This window comes from Camarhynchus parvulus, chromosome 10 (assembly GCF_901933205.1).
Source record: "Camarhynchus parvulus chromosome 10, STF_HiC, whole genome shotgun sequence".
Lineage (NCBI taxonomy): Eukaryota > Metazoa > Chordata > Aves > Passeriformes > Thraupidae > Camarhynchus > Camarhynchus parvulus.
Window position 1 is genome coordinate 5635071 of NC_044580.1, and position 16856 is coordinate 5651926.

Genomic DNA, 16856 nt, shown 5'->3' on the forward strand with positions numbered 1-16856 from the left:
GCCTGAGAAACAAAACTTACTTGTAAGTAGAAGTACAGAAAGGAAACATCAGGGTTATGCACTGCTTCCCAGCATTTAAAAAAAAATATTTTAGAACTTATTTTCCCTGATCAAATGGTACTAGTTAGCCATGGAATACTCCAAAGAGGTAATAGGATTCTATAGGAATAACTTTAAAATAGTAGAGCTATACTATCTGTAAATCTACATGCTAGAACACTACCAAGGTTTTTGGAAGATTAGGTGTCACAGGTAAATTAGCCCAACACAATGAGCCAGGAGAGAAATCTACCCCTCCCAGCTGAATTGAGTAATTCCAATGGATCCACACTGGAGTTCATCATTTCAGAAGTCCTGCTTGCTGTAGATAGCTCCAACTCACTCCAAAAAGGAGTTCTACTACACGTATGAACATATGGCAGAACCCAGCTGTCTACTTACACAGAAAAAATATAATCAAAATTGTGTCAGGTACACATAAATGCATTTCAGAAATAATAAGGTACTACAATCATCTTTATTATTTTAAAAACGGTTTTATTCTGTATATTTAGAAACGTGTAATTTTAATAACTGCAGAGAAAAAAAAAAATCAGCCACACCTGAATAGCTAATAACTCATTAACAGAATGCAGTGGTATATTATCTAAACAGTAGTAGTGCCATTGTGCCGTAATAAATTGTCTATTAGTAAAAAAATACATTTCAGGGCACATAGTACAGCATCCTTATGACAAATTACAGTAGGGATACTTTTCAAGAATTTAATCAAAGTAGAGAATTCCGAGTTATATTCTTTAAATGCAGCACTTTAAAAGGTAACAACTTTGTGCATTTTTAAAAAATGTCCTCGTTCGTATATTGTAGAAATGCTGCTTTATTGCTGCAGATGTCAAAGTTCAAGGCTCAAAAGGTATGAGAATACAAAGATATCCTTAAGAAACTTCATTTGTTTTTATATATATTTATATATATAAAAAGGTAAAGCTTATAAAAGTTAATTTACAAACCAAAAACAAAAGTGGTATGCACGCATTATATACAAGCGGTCTATAACATCTATAAATTTTCAAATGCATAGCAGAAAACATACCATCATTTTCTTCTGGTTCTCTTCTGGCTGATGAACACAAACAACGCTCCTTCTCTAAACCAAACTCACAATTTTTTTGTTGTTGTTCCCCCCCACCCCAGTCTCTCATGATATAATATCTAAGTAAGCACAAAAGCCATACAAACTTAATACAGAGAACTATGAGAGCTAAGACTATTAAAAACATGAGGGTAAGGCATCCCTGCTGGTTAATAGGTCTGTAATAATGTGGTTAATTTACAAATCCACAGAGGCATCTGAACCATAGTCATCCCACATGCTTTTCCCCCTCCCCCCTGTTCTCAGGACAATGTTTCCATATACAGCAAGTAGGTGTGTTTGCATTACCTCTTAGCAGAGGAAAACATCTAAACTGTGCTAGCCCAAGCTGACTGCCATTTCCTTGGACATGTACACCAAAAGTCATTTAAAAACCAGAGACCAAAAGGTAGTCTTGTGAGTTAAAAACACACAGTCGCAAAAATGCAGGCCAAAGTCTGTGGTTTTGACACTGGAGTATGAAACAAATTTAGTTCCTCTGTGTATAGTTTCATTGGTACTTTCAGATAACAACAAAATACTAGTTGTGTCCTTTAACAAAGAAAAGGGAAAAAAAAGAAACAACAAAAAAGAAACAAAAACCCAACACAAAAGAACAACCAAACCAAAGCATACAGAACCTGCAAAACCCCACCTTGTTCCCCCTGTACACTCCCTGCTTGTGGCATGTATTGTGACCATGGTTCAAAGAGTGTACTTGCTAATTCATTGTTAGTTAAAGCAAGATGCTTAAACACTAAGATCCATTATCACTTATAGAACAGTTAATACTTGATAGAGTGGTTCAGTTTATATGTAAGGTCCATCTCAGTTTCATATTATTTACTCAGTCAGCTAACTTAATATTTAGAAGTGGTCAATTAGGACTGAGACACAGTTTGCTCCAACAAGATAGTTTGGATCCCCGGGAAGAGACTTGTTCTGCCAGGTTTTGGGGTCACCTGTGGGAGGAAAACACAATGCTGGTGTTTAGTATCTGCTGTCACACAGTGCACATCTTGAAACAACCAAGCTTTTGGACAGGAGCTTTTAAGTTCTGAAGCAACACCTCTTTCGGTTTTTTGGTTTTTTTTTTCTTTGTTCCTGTTTTGTTTGATGGTTTAAAAAACCCTGCAGTTTGCATGTTATTAATAAAAAAATATCCTTCATTTTCATATAACATAGAATAAGGTCAGTTATTCAAAACATATGCTGTAGCATTCAGGAACTGGTATATATCACTCATACTACTCTACAGCACCAACACAGTGCTTTCCATTTGAGACTTATTAACAGTGAATCAGGTGTTCACTGCCTCCTTCCTAAACTGCCATTGACAAAAAAAAAAAAGAAAAAAAAGAAGAAAAAAGAAATTTTAGAAGCTAATGTGGGTAAGATGCATTTGAAGTGTCTTGAGACAGTTCTGAGCACAGATGAGGCAAATCAGAAGTCATGTTGTAACTAAGCACTATGACACATTGGTAGTTTTATTTTCTATGATGAAAATAATTGTAGACAGGATTGTAGTCATTTTGCAGCTACATCCAGTATATGTGTTTAAAAGCCTGAAACACTAAGAGTATTCCAGTTAATTGGTACATAAAAATCTTTACAACAGAGCTTATCTACCCATGATCAAAGGTTCTGGGTAAGAATCTCTTACAGCAGGTCATCAGCTGCCATCTCACCAGACCAAAGGTTACATTCCCTCTGCACAGTCAATCGTCTCTTAATTGGAGACAGTATTCTTCATTTACCCACCTACAATCACTACCAAGTGTTGCCACTACACAAAAGGTGTGACCATCCCACTATGGTAGAAAGTGAAAAATGCACTGAAGTTCTCTTAAGCCTTTCAGGTAAATGACATTAAATAGCTTGGCCAAATAAATCTGCCTTGAGGAGAAATGTGTAACAAGCTAATAAACCCAACCACACACCTGAGCAAACACCTGAGACTTCAGTATTAAGTGAGAATAATACAAATTCCACATAATTTTCTTGAACTCATGAAAACAAAATGAAGTACACAATGCACTGAGTGATGGCAACATCTAACGTAGTGACAAAGAATAGAAGTGGCCAGTGTACAGTCAGAGAACACAAACAAATTTACTGCAACCAGCTGAGACTGCTTATTTCAGTCAAAAACCTCAAAAATGCTGGAGAATTTTTCCTTTTATAGATTGAGGAAATTCCATTCCAAACTCATATGACCAAATGTATTAAAAGGGCAGAAGAGGACTGTAAGACGGTCGGGTCCTAGTCTTGCACATGAGACAGGCAGACTTGTTTCCAACCTTTCCTTCTAAATCCATAGTAAGGATACATAGCTATTGAGGATGTTTTTCCCATATTTTCCCATACAACTGCTTTGAAAAGGAAAATAAAGAGATCACTCAGTATTTTTTATGTTCTAATCAATGTGGCCATAAAAGGCAAATTTTTTCCCAGTCAGCTTTAATACCAGAATCAGTTAAGCCTTTGCAGGGGTTTAACAGTAAAATACCAATGTATGAGGCTTAAATGTGGCAGAAAGGATGTTAGTAAGTGCAAATGAATGTCACTTTTAGGACAGAACATGGATACATTGAGAAAAGATGAGGTAGAGCAGACGACTGAAGAGAGAAAAACCCCACAATTGTAGAAATTGTTATAATAAAGCCACCCCAAGAATCAGAGTCCCATAACCAACTAATTTAGAAAGAGAGAAAACAATTATTTATTTAAGACACAGTATGGTCTACTTACATATCATAAGACAGAATTGCCTAATTTTTAAGTTTGTCTCAAAAGAGCAATGTTATGATATACATCCCATTTCAGATTAACAGAATGTGGTGTTATATTTACAGTACAGAAAGTGTTAGGGTTTAAATATACACGCTCTTGCTTTCACCCACACATGCACGCACACACACATCCCACTTTGGAAAGGGAGGAAAATGTCTCAGTAACTTCAGTTATTGTTTAGATCATTTGAGTCCTCTCCCTTCACTTCAAGTAAGTTCATGAACAGGTGCTATTAGTTACAAAGGAAGTGCTGTGTTGGTTTTGTACATAGTTGTCATATCTTTTGGGACCCTATCGTTTATGAGCCCGTGTTTTAACACGGCCATGTCTACACACATTGTTAAATAGATGCATGCAACACATGCATAGAATAGCTTATAAAAAAACAACTAAAAATTATTGCCATTAATACCTCTAGATTATTGATTCCCCATGAAGGGGATTGATGCTTTAATCTTTCAAAGCATCAGTGCTTTGGTGTTGACAGTGATAGATACATTAGTGACAGAGGATATGCATACATGGTGGCTTAAATGCTGTATACAGAAATACATTTTTCACTCAGTACTCAGATCACATGTGCACATTAATGGCTTGAATCTTCCACCATAAATTTTGAAAGTAGCTGAATAAAATCTTAAGACTTTTTCCCCAGATGTGCAAACATTTCTTTATAAATCTCTGTAACCTCACAACCGTTTCATGAAATTGCTTGAAACTTGCCCAGAATTCTCAATTAGGCTCCTCACTGACAATTCCAGCTAATACATTCTCTCCCTCATACCAGAAAGCCACAGTGAGGTAAAAATGAACAGGTAAATAAAATTGCAACCTAGTTGCAACTTTTACTATCAACCAGAGACTTCTGGATAAAGGCAGTAGAGGAGAGATAGGTAGGAGCAAGCAAGAAAAGGCTTTTGGAAAACCAGCTACATTAGAATAAACTGTAAATGCTTTTACTGCACACTATAGTTTTCGTAAATGACCGAATTGTTAGCATCAACTTGCACACATGGAAACAGTTAACAAGCGTTAAATCATGATTTATGAGCATGCAGATTGTTAAGATTTGCCAGAGTCCTATATGGTTAATTAAGCAACAGACAAACACCAGTTATGTTACAAAGGCCTATCAGAGGTACATATTCATTTCCTCTCAATTTTAGTGCGACTATCATTTCAAGTGTATTCAGCTGCAGCAGTCCTCAAGAAAGAAGACAGAATAGAAAAATACGGTAATATTGAATAGACTGGAGATATTACTCTTTTTCTGCTATCATGGTTCTAGCTATGAATTTGCACCATGAGTAAATGTAAGAAAGACATTTGTAATGAAAGTGAAATGGGAGAGTTTGACACAAATACAATGATTGAGTTTTTATATTACACAGCATCACCTTTAGCCAAAATAACTTAAATTATACGATAGCACCCAAAAGCCCCAAAAGGACAGAGGGAGGACAGCATACCCGACGAGGAGTCGGAGGATTTTAGAGCAAAAGACCAACCATCAGGGGTCATAGACGCACAGTGTGGCAGGCGCAGCTCCACTGGCTTCAGGAATTTTAGTCCATGAGGCCCACACATTACCAAGGGGCTAAGAAGTGTTTCACCTGGAGTTAAGAGAAAGAAAAATCTCTGGAAAATACTGACTTGTGACATACATTCAAAGTATTACACAGTTACACTGCAGAGCTACTCAGTAACTCAATTTAGAGAAAAATACGAACATTTAGATCTGTTGGTAAAGAAAAGCACAAGATTGTTCCTCACTTAAGTGACTTTTCAATAGAACACACTACAATCTCAAAATGAAAACTGTTGAAGCTTATTAAGGTTATTTCATAGTCTGTTTTGTTCTTGTTAGAAAATAATTGTATTAAATAACAGAACAACGTACGGTTCCAGCTGTTACCTTTCTCTTTATCCAAAGGTGGAAGTATACTGTTGTCTCTGCAGACTTTGAAATATATTTCTTGCTCTATTCCCTCTGGAATGGCTCCTTGTGGTATAATAATACTAACTCCAGTCTCTATGGAGCTTAATACACCACCATTGCTGTTAAATACACCTCTTGCTGTGGCTACAACAGTATGTCCATCTTCCTCCTCCTCATCCTCAAGTGCTGTAGGGCTGAAAAGACAGAAAGCCTAGCAGTTTTATCAATATTTCCTTCCTGAAACTCTATGGCGAAAAAGCCAACTCTGCCCAAAAAAACCCCAAAACAAAGAAAGAAATCCCCCAACAAACAAAAAACCACCAAATCTCACAAGCTCTGAAAACATTCAGCAATTAGTTAAGCAAGAATTCAGACCATCTGAATCTTATGTTACCAACTGCCTGCTTCTGGCATTATACAGAAAGAGCTTACCCCAGCTACAGATTCAGCTTCCTAAAGGTAAATGCAACTAACAACAGAAAGTTTATTTTTTAGCCCAAAACCCCATTCTGACTTAAATACCAGAATAACTAACAATTTTTATTCAAGTAACACTGAACCCTTCTACTTAGATATAGAAAGTAAAGTTTGTAAAAATTAAAAAAAAAAAATTACACACGTTTTTCCAGGTTGCCAGGATATAACCGAAGAGAAATGTATAACTTAAAAGGTATCTTGATGAAGTTTTCACAACAGTCTCAAAAGAATTTCACTCAAAGAATCAGTAACTCCAAAATGTAGCAGTCTACAGAACTACCTAGCATAAAACATTTCTCAGGTGCTTAACATCACATAGGACAAACAGCAAAATTTTAAGTCTGGTTCACACATTATTATTATCCTGAAATAAAATATTAATAAAACACTGCTCTGCAAAAGCAAATAGCTGAAGATATCGGTATCTGTTGCTCTTGACATAGTTCTTATACATTAAAGCATATTAGACAAGCACGAGCTGCCATTAAGCAGCTGCTGGTTTGTCTCACAGTAAAGAGCACCAATATGAAACTGCAGAAGTTACTTTCTCTTTTCACAAGTATTTTTAAAGTATCCCTTACTCATGTGTCCCATGAGGTCTCTCTAAGCACACAATGAATACACTTTGGTGCAACAGCTATCTTTAGAAATTAATTCCTTTTCTGGACATAGATTGCCAGGACAAGTTATTACTATCTACCAGAAAATTTATAATTTAGTATGAGAAATAGGAAGTAAAAGCCATGCCACTTTCTAATAACAGAATGCAAGACAGTACAGGGACATAGAACACATTGTAATATCTATCCTTTGGCAGAAATTAGAATCATAGCATCAATCTTTCAACTATTACATCAACAGAAATTGGAAGTAGAATAAAAAAAGCTGTATTTTTCACAGGTGACCTATAGATGCACAAGTGGAAAGAGAAGGAGCAGCAGCTCACCTTACAGGAATGGCTTTAGGCACAGCATTGACATTATTTGGTTGATATTTAGGCTTGTCGACCTGTACAGCATAGGTGTCCATTCCACTCTCAAAGTCGGGGGGCTGCGATGAGCTGTGTGCTTTCAAAATTGGTTGAGGAGAATTTGAAGATTTTGATGGCAACTCTGGTTTATGCTGAGCTTCATTTGGCAAGAGATTGTGGTTGAATTTGGGACTTTCAAACTTGCGCTCAAAGGGCCGCGCGGCGCTTGTGTAGGGTTTGGTTGAGAAGCGGTTGTAGGAAGGAGTGACTGGTTTCTGAATCTGCTCAGTTCCATTCACAGGGCCTTTGTCAGGGAAGCTTTTCTGAGGGTAAAAAGTGGACTGCACAGTGTCCTCTCTAGAGGATCTGAAAATTGCTGACTTATTCTGAGGTGGAGGAGGGTCAGACACAGAGTTAACTGCAATGAAAATGAAAATACTTGAACTTGTTAGTAACCAGAAATATCTAAAGGCATAAAAACACATGTTAGTCAATTCTTAATCTTCAGTATAAAATATACACAGGTTCAGCTTTGCTCTCTTAGATCATTTGTCCTCCTCTTGCCTTTTGCATGTTATCTAACATTTCATTAAACATGTTGGAGACAACAGTATGGCCTTTCAATAAAAAGGTTAAGACTCATTTATATCATGATCAAACCCCCAGAAAACCAGTCCTGAAATACCATTGTGTACTTGCACAAACCAGAAAATTCAATTGAGCTAGGCAACTCCCTCAATGTGAAAGTGAAAACAACTTTTTCTTTTGTTTTTAGAAGCCTTCAACTATTACTCATGTCAGAAGAATTCTGGTCCAAAGCACAGGGAGTTTTACTTCATCTTTACTGAGACAGTACGGGTACTAACACCTGGAAGCTACATGATTTCAGACAGAATCACAAAATTTCATAAAACTTAATCTCACTACAGTAAAAAACTATTTTCAGTAATAATTACTCCACATTTCAGTTAGAGAACAAAATAGCTACACGTGTAGAGCTGCTGAAGCAACCCCACAAGCACCTGAGAAGCAATGGCTGTTCCCACAAAGGTGAGCTTTGTAACTGCTCACCTTCAGAAAGTGCAGGCTTGTGGTGTGCTGGGAGAGACAGGACAGGGCTATTAATTGACTGTGGCTGTGTGTACTGGACTGAAGGAGCAGGAGGAGGAGTTGTAACTTGAGGGATTGGCTCATAGCGTTTTTCACCAACAGGTCTATCCATTGATTCCGTATCAGTTGGTTTCCCCCTGTTGAAATAGAATTAAAAAACAAGCATTTGACTGATCGGTTTCCTCACAGCTCCCGCATTCACTGCTATTTTTTGTCTTCTATGATCACCTGATTTCCATCTTTTCCTATAAACATTAAAACATTATTTTCTTGAATAGCCTGTCTCAAGTATAAAAACATTTATTGATAAGCACAAGAGATTCAGACAACATTGACCTTTAGAAGATTAGTAACACAAACCAAGGCAAACGAAAGGCAGATGACATTTCAGGTGTATTTGCGCAATTGCCTACTAGATAGTAATTTTTCAAATTCATTTGGAGTAATTTCAATGAAAGAGTGTTCTCTAATTTCATGGGTTTTCAAAAGAAAAATGTAAATCCACTTCTTTTTGGGGATGTTTTGGAAAAGCATAATTAGCCAACAGGACAATGGATTCTAGTATAACTTTAAATACACCTAGTATTTGAACAATGCCATCTTAATTAGAAATGTAATCAGCTTAAGCTTCACTAGCTTTATGTGCATAGCATATTTTAACTTTAAAACCTTATTTTCACAACATTTTTCTTATGCTAGAAATGTTTATCCACAGGTTTACTTCAGAAAATGATTGATTTCACAAACACCTGTAATTTTGGGCCGCAATATATTTATTGCGCTTACTTCCAGAATTTGTGTGTTTCAAATTTTAAGTGCACATAATGCCTGTGATGAAATGTAACAGTGAGAGGACACCTGAAAACATCCTCACATCAACAACAGTCTTACCACTTGATGTTCCTTTTCAAGTAGTCATAGCTAGTGTAAGAGCCAAGAAATCTAGGTGATGGCAAAGCAAACAGCAATAGAAGAATGAAAGAAAATAGTCATTCTATCTTGAGCATATTATTTCTTTACACTCTATGTTAGTCCTAGCAGCTGTCATATGACAAGGTTGTTGAAACAGACACACTATTCACAGAGAAGTTCCTGACAAAACCTTTACCATATGCATGTGCACAATGATCACATATTCAATATGAGATCTGGTCAGTGAATTAGGAGGTAGTAAAGATCTTGGATTGGTAGATATTAAAAGTAACAATGAGAGTACACTAAGGCATCTGTTACAATCTGTATAAACAAAGTTATTCAATACATCAAAAGAAATGAACAACCTCACACATGGTCTATTTTGAAACAACAACTTCAGTCAGAGCATTCACAGAATGACTGTACTTTTGTATTGTACTGCAGATATGTACTGAGGGCACATTCATAGCAACTGCTTCTCCAGCACTGTCAGTTCATCCAAGAGCCCACTTCATAAAATGCTTCTGGTTGTGTTTAACAGGATCTAAAAGGACATCTTAGAACTGTTCACAAATACTAGGAGAGACAGAGAACCAAAAGTATACTGATGGCTTCCCTTGATTTTTAACATTTACCTTGCTTTCATGTAGCAAGAAAATACATGGTACATGAGGGCAGCTTTCCCTCATTCCTTCACTTTCTGTATGCTCTAACATATCTAACAGGCAACAACTCTAGACACCAACCATCTTGGTGCTTCAGAGGAGTAGGCTATGAAACTAGGAAAAGACTGGTAACTTTTGAGAGTCTGCTTGATCACCACATGAATGAGAAGATCAGTGATCTAAACAGCATTTGTACAAACATCTCTCTAAAACCAGAGCTGCAAAGAAGAGATTATTTTAGATCTGTCTCAAAGCTTCCATTCACACTGATTTTATCTAAAGCCATTTATCCAGTGACAGGAGTCATTACTGCACGCTCCCTCCCTGTTGCCTTTATTCCAGGTGGGTAGCAGCTGCTCCCTCAGAGAAGCGCCCACCTGAAATCACTGCTTCCCAGAGGGAGACAGGAACCAGGGAGGCAGCCCTGTGAAAGCCCACAGGAAAAACCCAACACTGCACACTGATCAGAACTGCATGGCAGCGTCCCAGGGAATGAATAAATGGGGAAGGGTCTTCCTTTTGATGAAGGGAGGAGAGCACAAAGCTGTGTTTAGTGTGAAGCACATTCTGACACAGGCTCCTGAGCAAGGGTCTGGCACAATCCCATCCCCACTGCTCAGAACCTGTCTGCAGGCAAAGTGATCCACAGCACAGTGATCCCTTACAGCTTCTAAGCGTGTAAATGAAGTTCCCCTAATTATTGATAGGCTGGGTTTTAACCCATTTCCCACCTCATCTTCATTACAAAAGTGTTACTTTAATTTGAAAGGAAGCAGAAATGAACCAGTGGGACCCAGCCTATGGGTGCAACAGCAACCACTTTGCTGACATTCAACAGACTCCAGCTCACAGACGCTCAGCAGTCTGGATGTGCTCCTCACTGCCTCCTCAGCTGAGGCTGCAGCTGCTCATGTGAGTACTCTTAACCTTACTCAGTACAGAAACCTGCAGTTACCTCACTCTGCAGCACGTCAAACTAAAGCAGGTAACTACACTGAACCAAGCAGCAACAAATCCACTACTCAGCCACATGGATATCTGCCTCAAATTGCTTCAATTAGATCCACTGAAACACATCCATTTACAAGTTCTACTATTTTCTCACATCAAGAGAAACTATCCCTTATTCTACAGTTCCTGACAACTGTAACATGCAGATATGGCATTATCCCTATAAAGCAGCTTTAGCAATGGCATAAATTTCCTAAATTATGAAAATAAACCCCCAGCAAAATAAAAGAGTAAAACAATTTGTAGTGGAAAAAATACGTACTGTCACCATACTTACTCAGTGGCAAAGAACTTTATGTAATTTGATGTTTCACGTTAATATTTAACTCTAAGAAAGTTGTAGCTATTGCTCATGAATAAATAAAATCTGTCCTCTGTACCCAGAATACATTATACGGATTATTCAGAAGCAAGAGATTGCATAATCAACAGTTCCTGTATAATCCAAATTTAGTCCTGTTTATTTTTAGAAGAGTTTATTCACAGAGTAGCAATTACCATAGAAATTCATGGGAAAAAAGATTAATACTGAGCAAGTAACAGGAACAATGTGGAAGCTGGTGAAAGGAGAGTCCTAAACATGAATGCTTTCTCAAGACAGCAGTTGGTTTGTGTTTCCACACAAGGACACTGCAGTGTACTAGTGCCAGTACTGTCCAACTGAGCAGAAGCCTTGTTTATCTCTTTCCACTTACATTAATATTTTAGTATTTGTCTATTTGCACAGGACTATCTTGGGTAAATTTTCTTTCCCATGTCTGTCCCTTCCTGTTAAGGGTTACATTCTTTCACAAAGCAAAAACACAACACATGTTTGTCCCATATGATACATGAAATTGTCAGCCTTAAAAGCAGTATTACCTTACTCCTCTCTGTGGCACGAAGAGGTGACCTTCCCATATGTACAAGCCCTGAAGTTACAGACTAACTCACCAGCAAAACACAACCACAACTGAGCAGCCAAAGAATACGTGTCACAGCAGACAGAAGCAGTAGGTAGAAAAATGGAAAAATCTCTCTCAACCATGAGCTGTTCTGCACCAAAAATTCAATAGTCGTGTCTGTCTCTCATGCTTTTCACTATGACAACACTGCAGAATAACAAATGTACAAGGAAAGCTTTCGACGCTCTCCATCTGAAGAATTTTACAATCCTCACAATTACACTTCTCCCAAAGCATGACTTGGATTTTCAATAGCAACACAGTCCATGCCTACAGACCAAAAAGGATTATCTGTAGGTAACACTGAGTTTTGTATGTGACAGTGGAATTTTGAAAGTTACTGCTATGAGACCAGTCAGGACAGTTTTCTTAGGTCTGTGCCTATGGTGCCCAGAGAGCAGAACAGCCAAGCCCTCATCTTTCTAACAGAAGACACTGGGCAACTGAAAAGGAAGGATAAGAAGCCCCCTTGCCTGAGAATCAGAACTAATTACAGATATCCAATACAGACATCACTTGGAAAAAAAAAAAAGTGAAATCTTTAAAATCTATCAAGCTTTTTGGAGTATTCCAACCTTCTCAGGTCACAAAGACAGACACTGAAAGGTCACAGACATTACAAAACTTCAGCTAACTAGTTAATTATTTCATTCTAAAAATCTCATTTACATTAAAACTGCCAGATTTTCAGCTTGACCTGAATAGTCCACGTTTCAAGCAGGAATACAACCAAAGCCTTCAAAAAATCACCCAATTTTCAGGCTGCATCCAGCAAGCCAAGGTAGCTTTTTACAGTAACATCTAAAAACATCTTGTTACAGGTTCAAAACAAATCTACAGAATCAAAACAAATTTAGGTAACTGTGGAGAGTATTCAAAAAGTTTGTCTAAGTATCCTCCAAAACAGCCAGCTCTTCACCTGCACTAAATTTGTGTATGAGCTTTCACACAATTTCTGTATCAAAATGTTCCAAATCAAGGAAGCAAAACAATACAGGAAACAGATGTTTCCATCAACAGATTAAATTCTGGCCTCAGCAATATTCCCTAAAGGCTCAGTTTCCTAATGTCAAAAATGGCTAAAGTGCACAAGAACAAATGCATGCAGAACTGGAATAAATCAAAACCTTTGTTTTGAAAGATGTGTAAGCATTACTGTATTAGACTAAGAAAATACTTGGTTATGTCCTGCTTATGATCATAAACAGAACACAATCCATGATCTTGATGAGGCAATTGATTTACTTCCCCCAGCAAGTCCATGGTGACTCCAAATTAAGTGGGAGTGTTGATTTGCTGGAGGGTAGGAAAGCTCTGCAGAGGGATCTGGACAGGCTGGATCAGTGGGCTGAGCAAACTGTGCCAGGTTCCGCAAGGTCCAGGGCTGGGTCCTGCCCTTGGCTCACACCAACCCCTGCAGTGCCCCAGGCTGGTGCAGAGGGGCTGGGAAGCTGCAAAAGGCCCTGGGGGTGCTGGTCAACAGCAGCTGCACATGAGCCAGGTGTGCCCAGGTGGCCAAGAAGGCCAATGGCACCTGGCCTGTGGCAGCCATGGTGTGTCCAGCAGGACCAGGGCAGTGACTGACCCACAGCACCGGGCACTGCTGAGCCCACACCTTGGGGGCTGTGTCCAGTTCTGGGCCCCTCACTGCAAGAGGGGCACTGAGCAGGTCCAGAAAAGGGCAACAGGACTGGGGAAGGGTCTGGAGCACAAGTCTTGTGAGCTGCAGCAGAGGGAGCCTGGGGGGCTCAGCCTGAAGAAGGCTCAGAAGAGACATTATCAGTCTACAACCCACTGAAAGGAGATTGTAGCCAGGTGGGGATCAGTCTCTTCTCCCAGGTAAGAAGTGACAGGACAAGAAGTGACCTCAAATTGCACCAGGGGAGTTTACGTTGGATATAGGGAAATGTTTCTCTACTGAAAGGGTTATGAGACATTGGAACAGGCTGCCCAGAAGTCATGGAGTCACCATCCCTGGAGGTGAAAAGATGTGTAGATGTGGCGCTTAGGGACTGATTTAAGTGATGGACCTGGCAGTGCTGGGTTATGGTTGGGCTTGACCTTAGTGGTCTTTTCCAACCTAAACAATTCTATGATTGTAAGTAAAAGTAACATGAAGGCCCTGATACCTGCAGAAATGATTAATTTACCAAAATAAAATGTTATAGAGGTATGTGTTTGTAAACTAAAGCTACACCTAAACAGAAACTTCAGACTTCATAAATACAAAAGCTCATTTCTGCACCACAGGTTCCTGAACTCCACTGAACACAGGCAGAATTTCTGGTTTAGTCCTAGATGCCCCCCTCCTTTTTCAAATTAAAAAAAACCCAAGAACCCAAACTTACTTAGAATAATTGCTGAAATTGAGCTGATTCTGTGAATGGATTGGTTTGGTGGGCTCAGAGTGATGGCTGGCAGGAACCTGTGCCGATGGCTTGTTTTCAAAACTCCTGCGATCGAAGTAGGAGAGCTGCTTGCGGTAATACTCCTCATCCTCCTCGGGGTCGTAGTGGTTGGAACGCACAATATCTTCAGGTGGCTTCACTTGAGGTCTCTGTGGTTCTGGGGCCCTACCCAAGAACAGTAATACACAGTTGCCTTGCCCAGTTGAACAAGCATAGTGCCCAAATTACAATTCTATTTTATAACCTAGCTAGTAATAAAGCAATGTACATGTAATTATTATAATTGCACACCTTGCCATTTTACCCATATTGCACAGGAATTAGACAGTTGTGACATATCATAAGGAAAGAAAATCCTTATTTCCCTTATACCTTCTCTTTTTACTTTTGTTTTACTTTCTAATTAGCTCAATTAAAGATAGAAAAAAGTAGAACAGAGATACTTAATAAATTCCTTCATCAAAAATGCTGAGAAATCATTTTATCTTTCCCCATCTCCCAGAAATCACACCAATGATAACTGACTTCATGCCCTGCTTTACTATTGATACACAAACCACACTGACACCCTCCAAACTCCTCTTGAAGTTTCCAATTTGAAGCACTAAGATGTGTTTTTGAATATTCTAAACTCATATTGAAAACTAAATTTAATCAGTTGTGCATCTACCTGTAGGTTGTTTTCTCGTGCTCATACTGGCTTTGAGAAGTTGGTTTTGGACCACTCACACTTGTGAGTGCAGGCTTAGGTGCTAGTTCTGGAGGCTGTAAAGAAAAGCACAGCATATTCTCTTAAATTCTAACATTTAGAAAGATAAAGCACTTTATGATTAAGAAAACTAAGACTACCTTCCCTTCCTCCAAAAGAAAAAACAAGTACTAGCAAAAGAAGAATTATAGGAGTTTCCAGTATAACAAGACCCCTGGCAGTGTTCTCACAAGAAGTGTTCAGGTTCTGCTTTTAAAACGTACCACATTTAGGTTGCTGAAAGGCAGTATTTTTGTTTCTGAGACTATATTTCACTTCTTGCAATGCAGTCTCGTTAGCAAAAAAACAGGAACTAAAAAACTTAAATTACTTACCTTGACAGTTGATGTATCACCCGTATCCTTCATTTTTTCCAAAGATGGGGATCTTCTCCTTTCAAATATCTTAACCCTACTTCGCACAGATTGTGGTTTCATGGCTGGATCTTCTTCTTCCTCAGCTAGAGATGGTGGTGTAGGCAGTGGTTTACTGTTGGAAGGCAAAACTTCTGGTTTGGTTTGTGATGAAGGGGGAGGAGGAAGAGAAACACCTGAAGTGCTATGAGAAGGTTCATATTGTCCAGCTTTAGCATTGTAAGCTTGAGGAGGACCTTGCTCATAGCCCCTTATGTGTGGATCAAAGTACTGCTTGGGTTCAGGAGAGCGAGATATGGCTGACTGGTATGGCTGAGCCTCTGGCTTGTATCGGCCGTGGGCGTCGTACCCAACCGCGTGTTGATCTTCGTATCGCACTTGTGGTAAGCTGAAGTTCTTGGGGGCATGCTCATAGCGAGGTCTGCTCTCATAGCTCATTGCAGGGGGTTCCTCAAAACGAGGTTGTGCTGGGTAGTAGCTGCGTTCTGTGCTCTCTTCTAGATTTTGTCTGGAATCAAGATCCCTAGGAGGCTGGTTTTCATAAGCTGTTCTTGTTTGGTTATAGGGCTGTTTCTCCTCGTAATATGTCCAGTGCTCCTCGTAGGGAGGCACACGGTCATCATAGTGTAGGCGAGGGTCATAACCACGAGAAAATTGATCTACATAGTTTGTAGAGTCATACCTATAGGTTGACTGCTCATAATCCCTACTCGGCTGTTTTTCTGCATACTGAGCCTGGGATTCATAGATCAGATTTGGGTCTCTTTCCTGTCTCTGTACTGGGTGATTCATTGCTGGCTGTTTTAAGACGTAGCTTTGTCTGGATGCTTCTTCATTAATGTATGGATCCTTTCGGTACACCTGTTAGAGAGAGACACTTCTCAGCTGAAATGAAGAGTAACCTCAGCTGCAGTTGAAATGTAGTATTTGAAACAAATCCAAGTTTTAAATATTGGCTTTAATTTTGTTTAAAAAGCAGAATAATTTGATGCAGAATGTTTGCAACCAGAGGAAGCTGAACTTGGTGATTCAAGAGATCCCTTTTAGTTATATTTCTAAGAAAAACATGTAAGTAGATTAGAAGAGAAAGACAAAGGTAATAGCCTCATGTCTGGGGTTTGGTGTGCAGAGGGGCACACATACTTTTATTCAGAATGTGGAAAGAGTGGAAGTGAAACATATAAATACAGTAAGATAGTTCTAGCATTGCTTAAGAAGTAGATAAAGTCACTCAACAAACTGGAGCCAACTTCATGATCAACAATTCAGCATGATTTAAATTTTAGAGAAGTAAGATTTTTCCCAAGGCCTCATTAACAGGAGAACGTTGACAAGCTAAGGAAGTCAAAGTAAAACCAAAATACAGAATG

At 38.8% G+C, this 16856-nt stretch overlaps 1 protein-coding gene across 5 annotated transcripts in view; it reads right to left on the minus strand.

Moving 5' to 3' along the window:
* Positions 1-516: 516 nt before the first annotated feature.
* Positions 517-16856, minus strand: part of TJP1 (tight junction protein 1) — a 67790-nt gene continuing 51450 nt past the window's right edge. For 2 of the 5 annotated variants that reach the window (XM_030955664.1, XM_030955662.1), the window contains 8 exons: positions 15448-16347; positions 15035-15129; positions 14305-14529; positions 8383-8558; positions 7288-7729; positions 5841-6058; positions 5455-5538; positions 517-2094 (listed from right to left, as the gene is read on the minus strand). In XM_030955664.1, coding sequence (XP_030811524.1) covers positions 2000-2094; positions 5455-5538; positions 5841-6058; positions 7288-7729; positions 8383-8558; positions 14305-14529; positions 15035-15129; positions 15448-16347 — 2235 coding nt within the window. In that variant the 3' untranslated portion in view covers positions 517-1999. Of the gene's footprint in view, positions 2095-5394; positions 5539-5840; positions 6059-7287; positions 7730-8382; positions 8559-14304; positions 14530-15034; positions 15130-15447; positions 16348-16856 lie in introns of all 5 variants that reach the window. The other 3 variants (XM_030955663.1, XM_030955660.1, XM_030955661.1) reach the window with 2 other exon arrangements.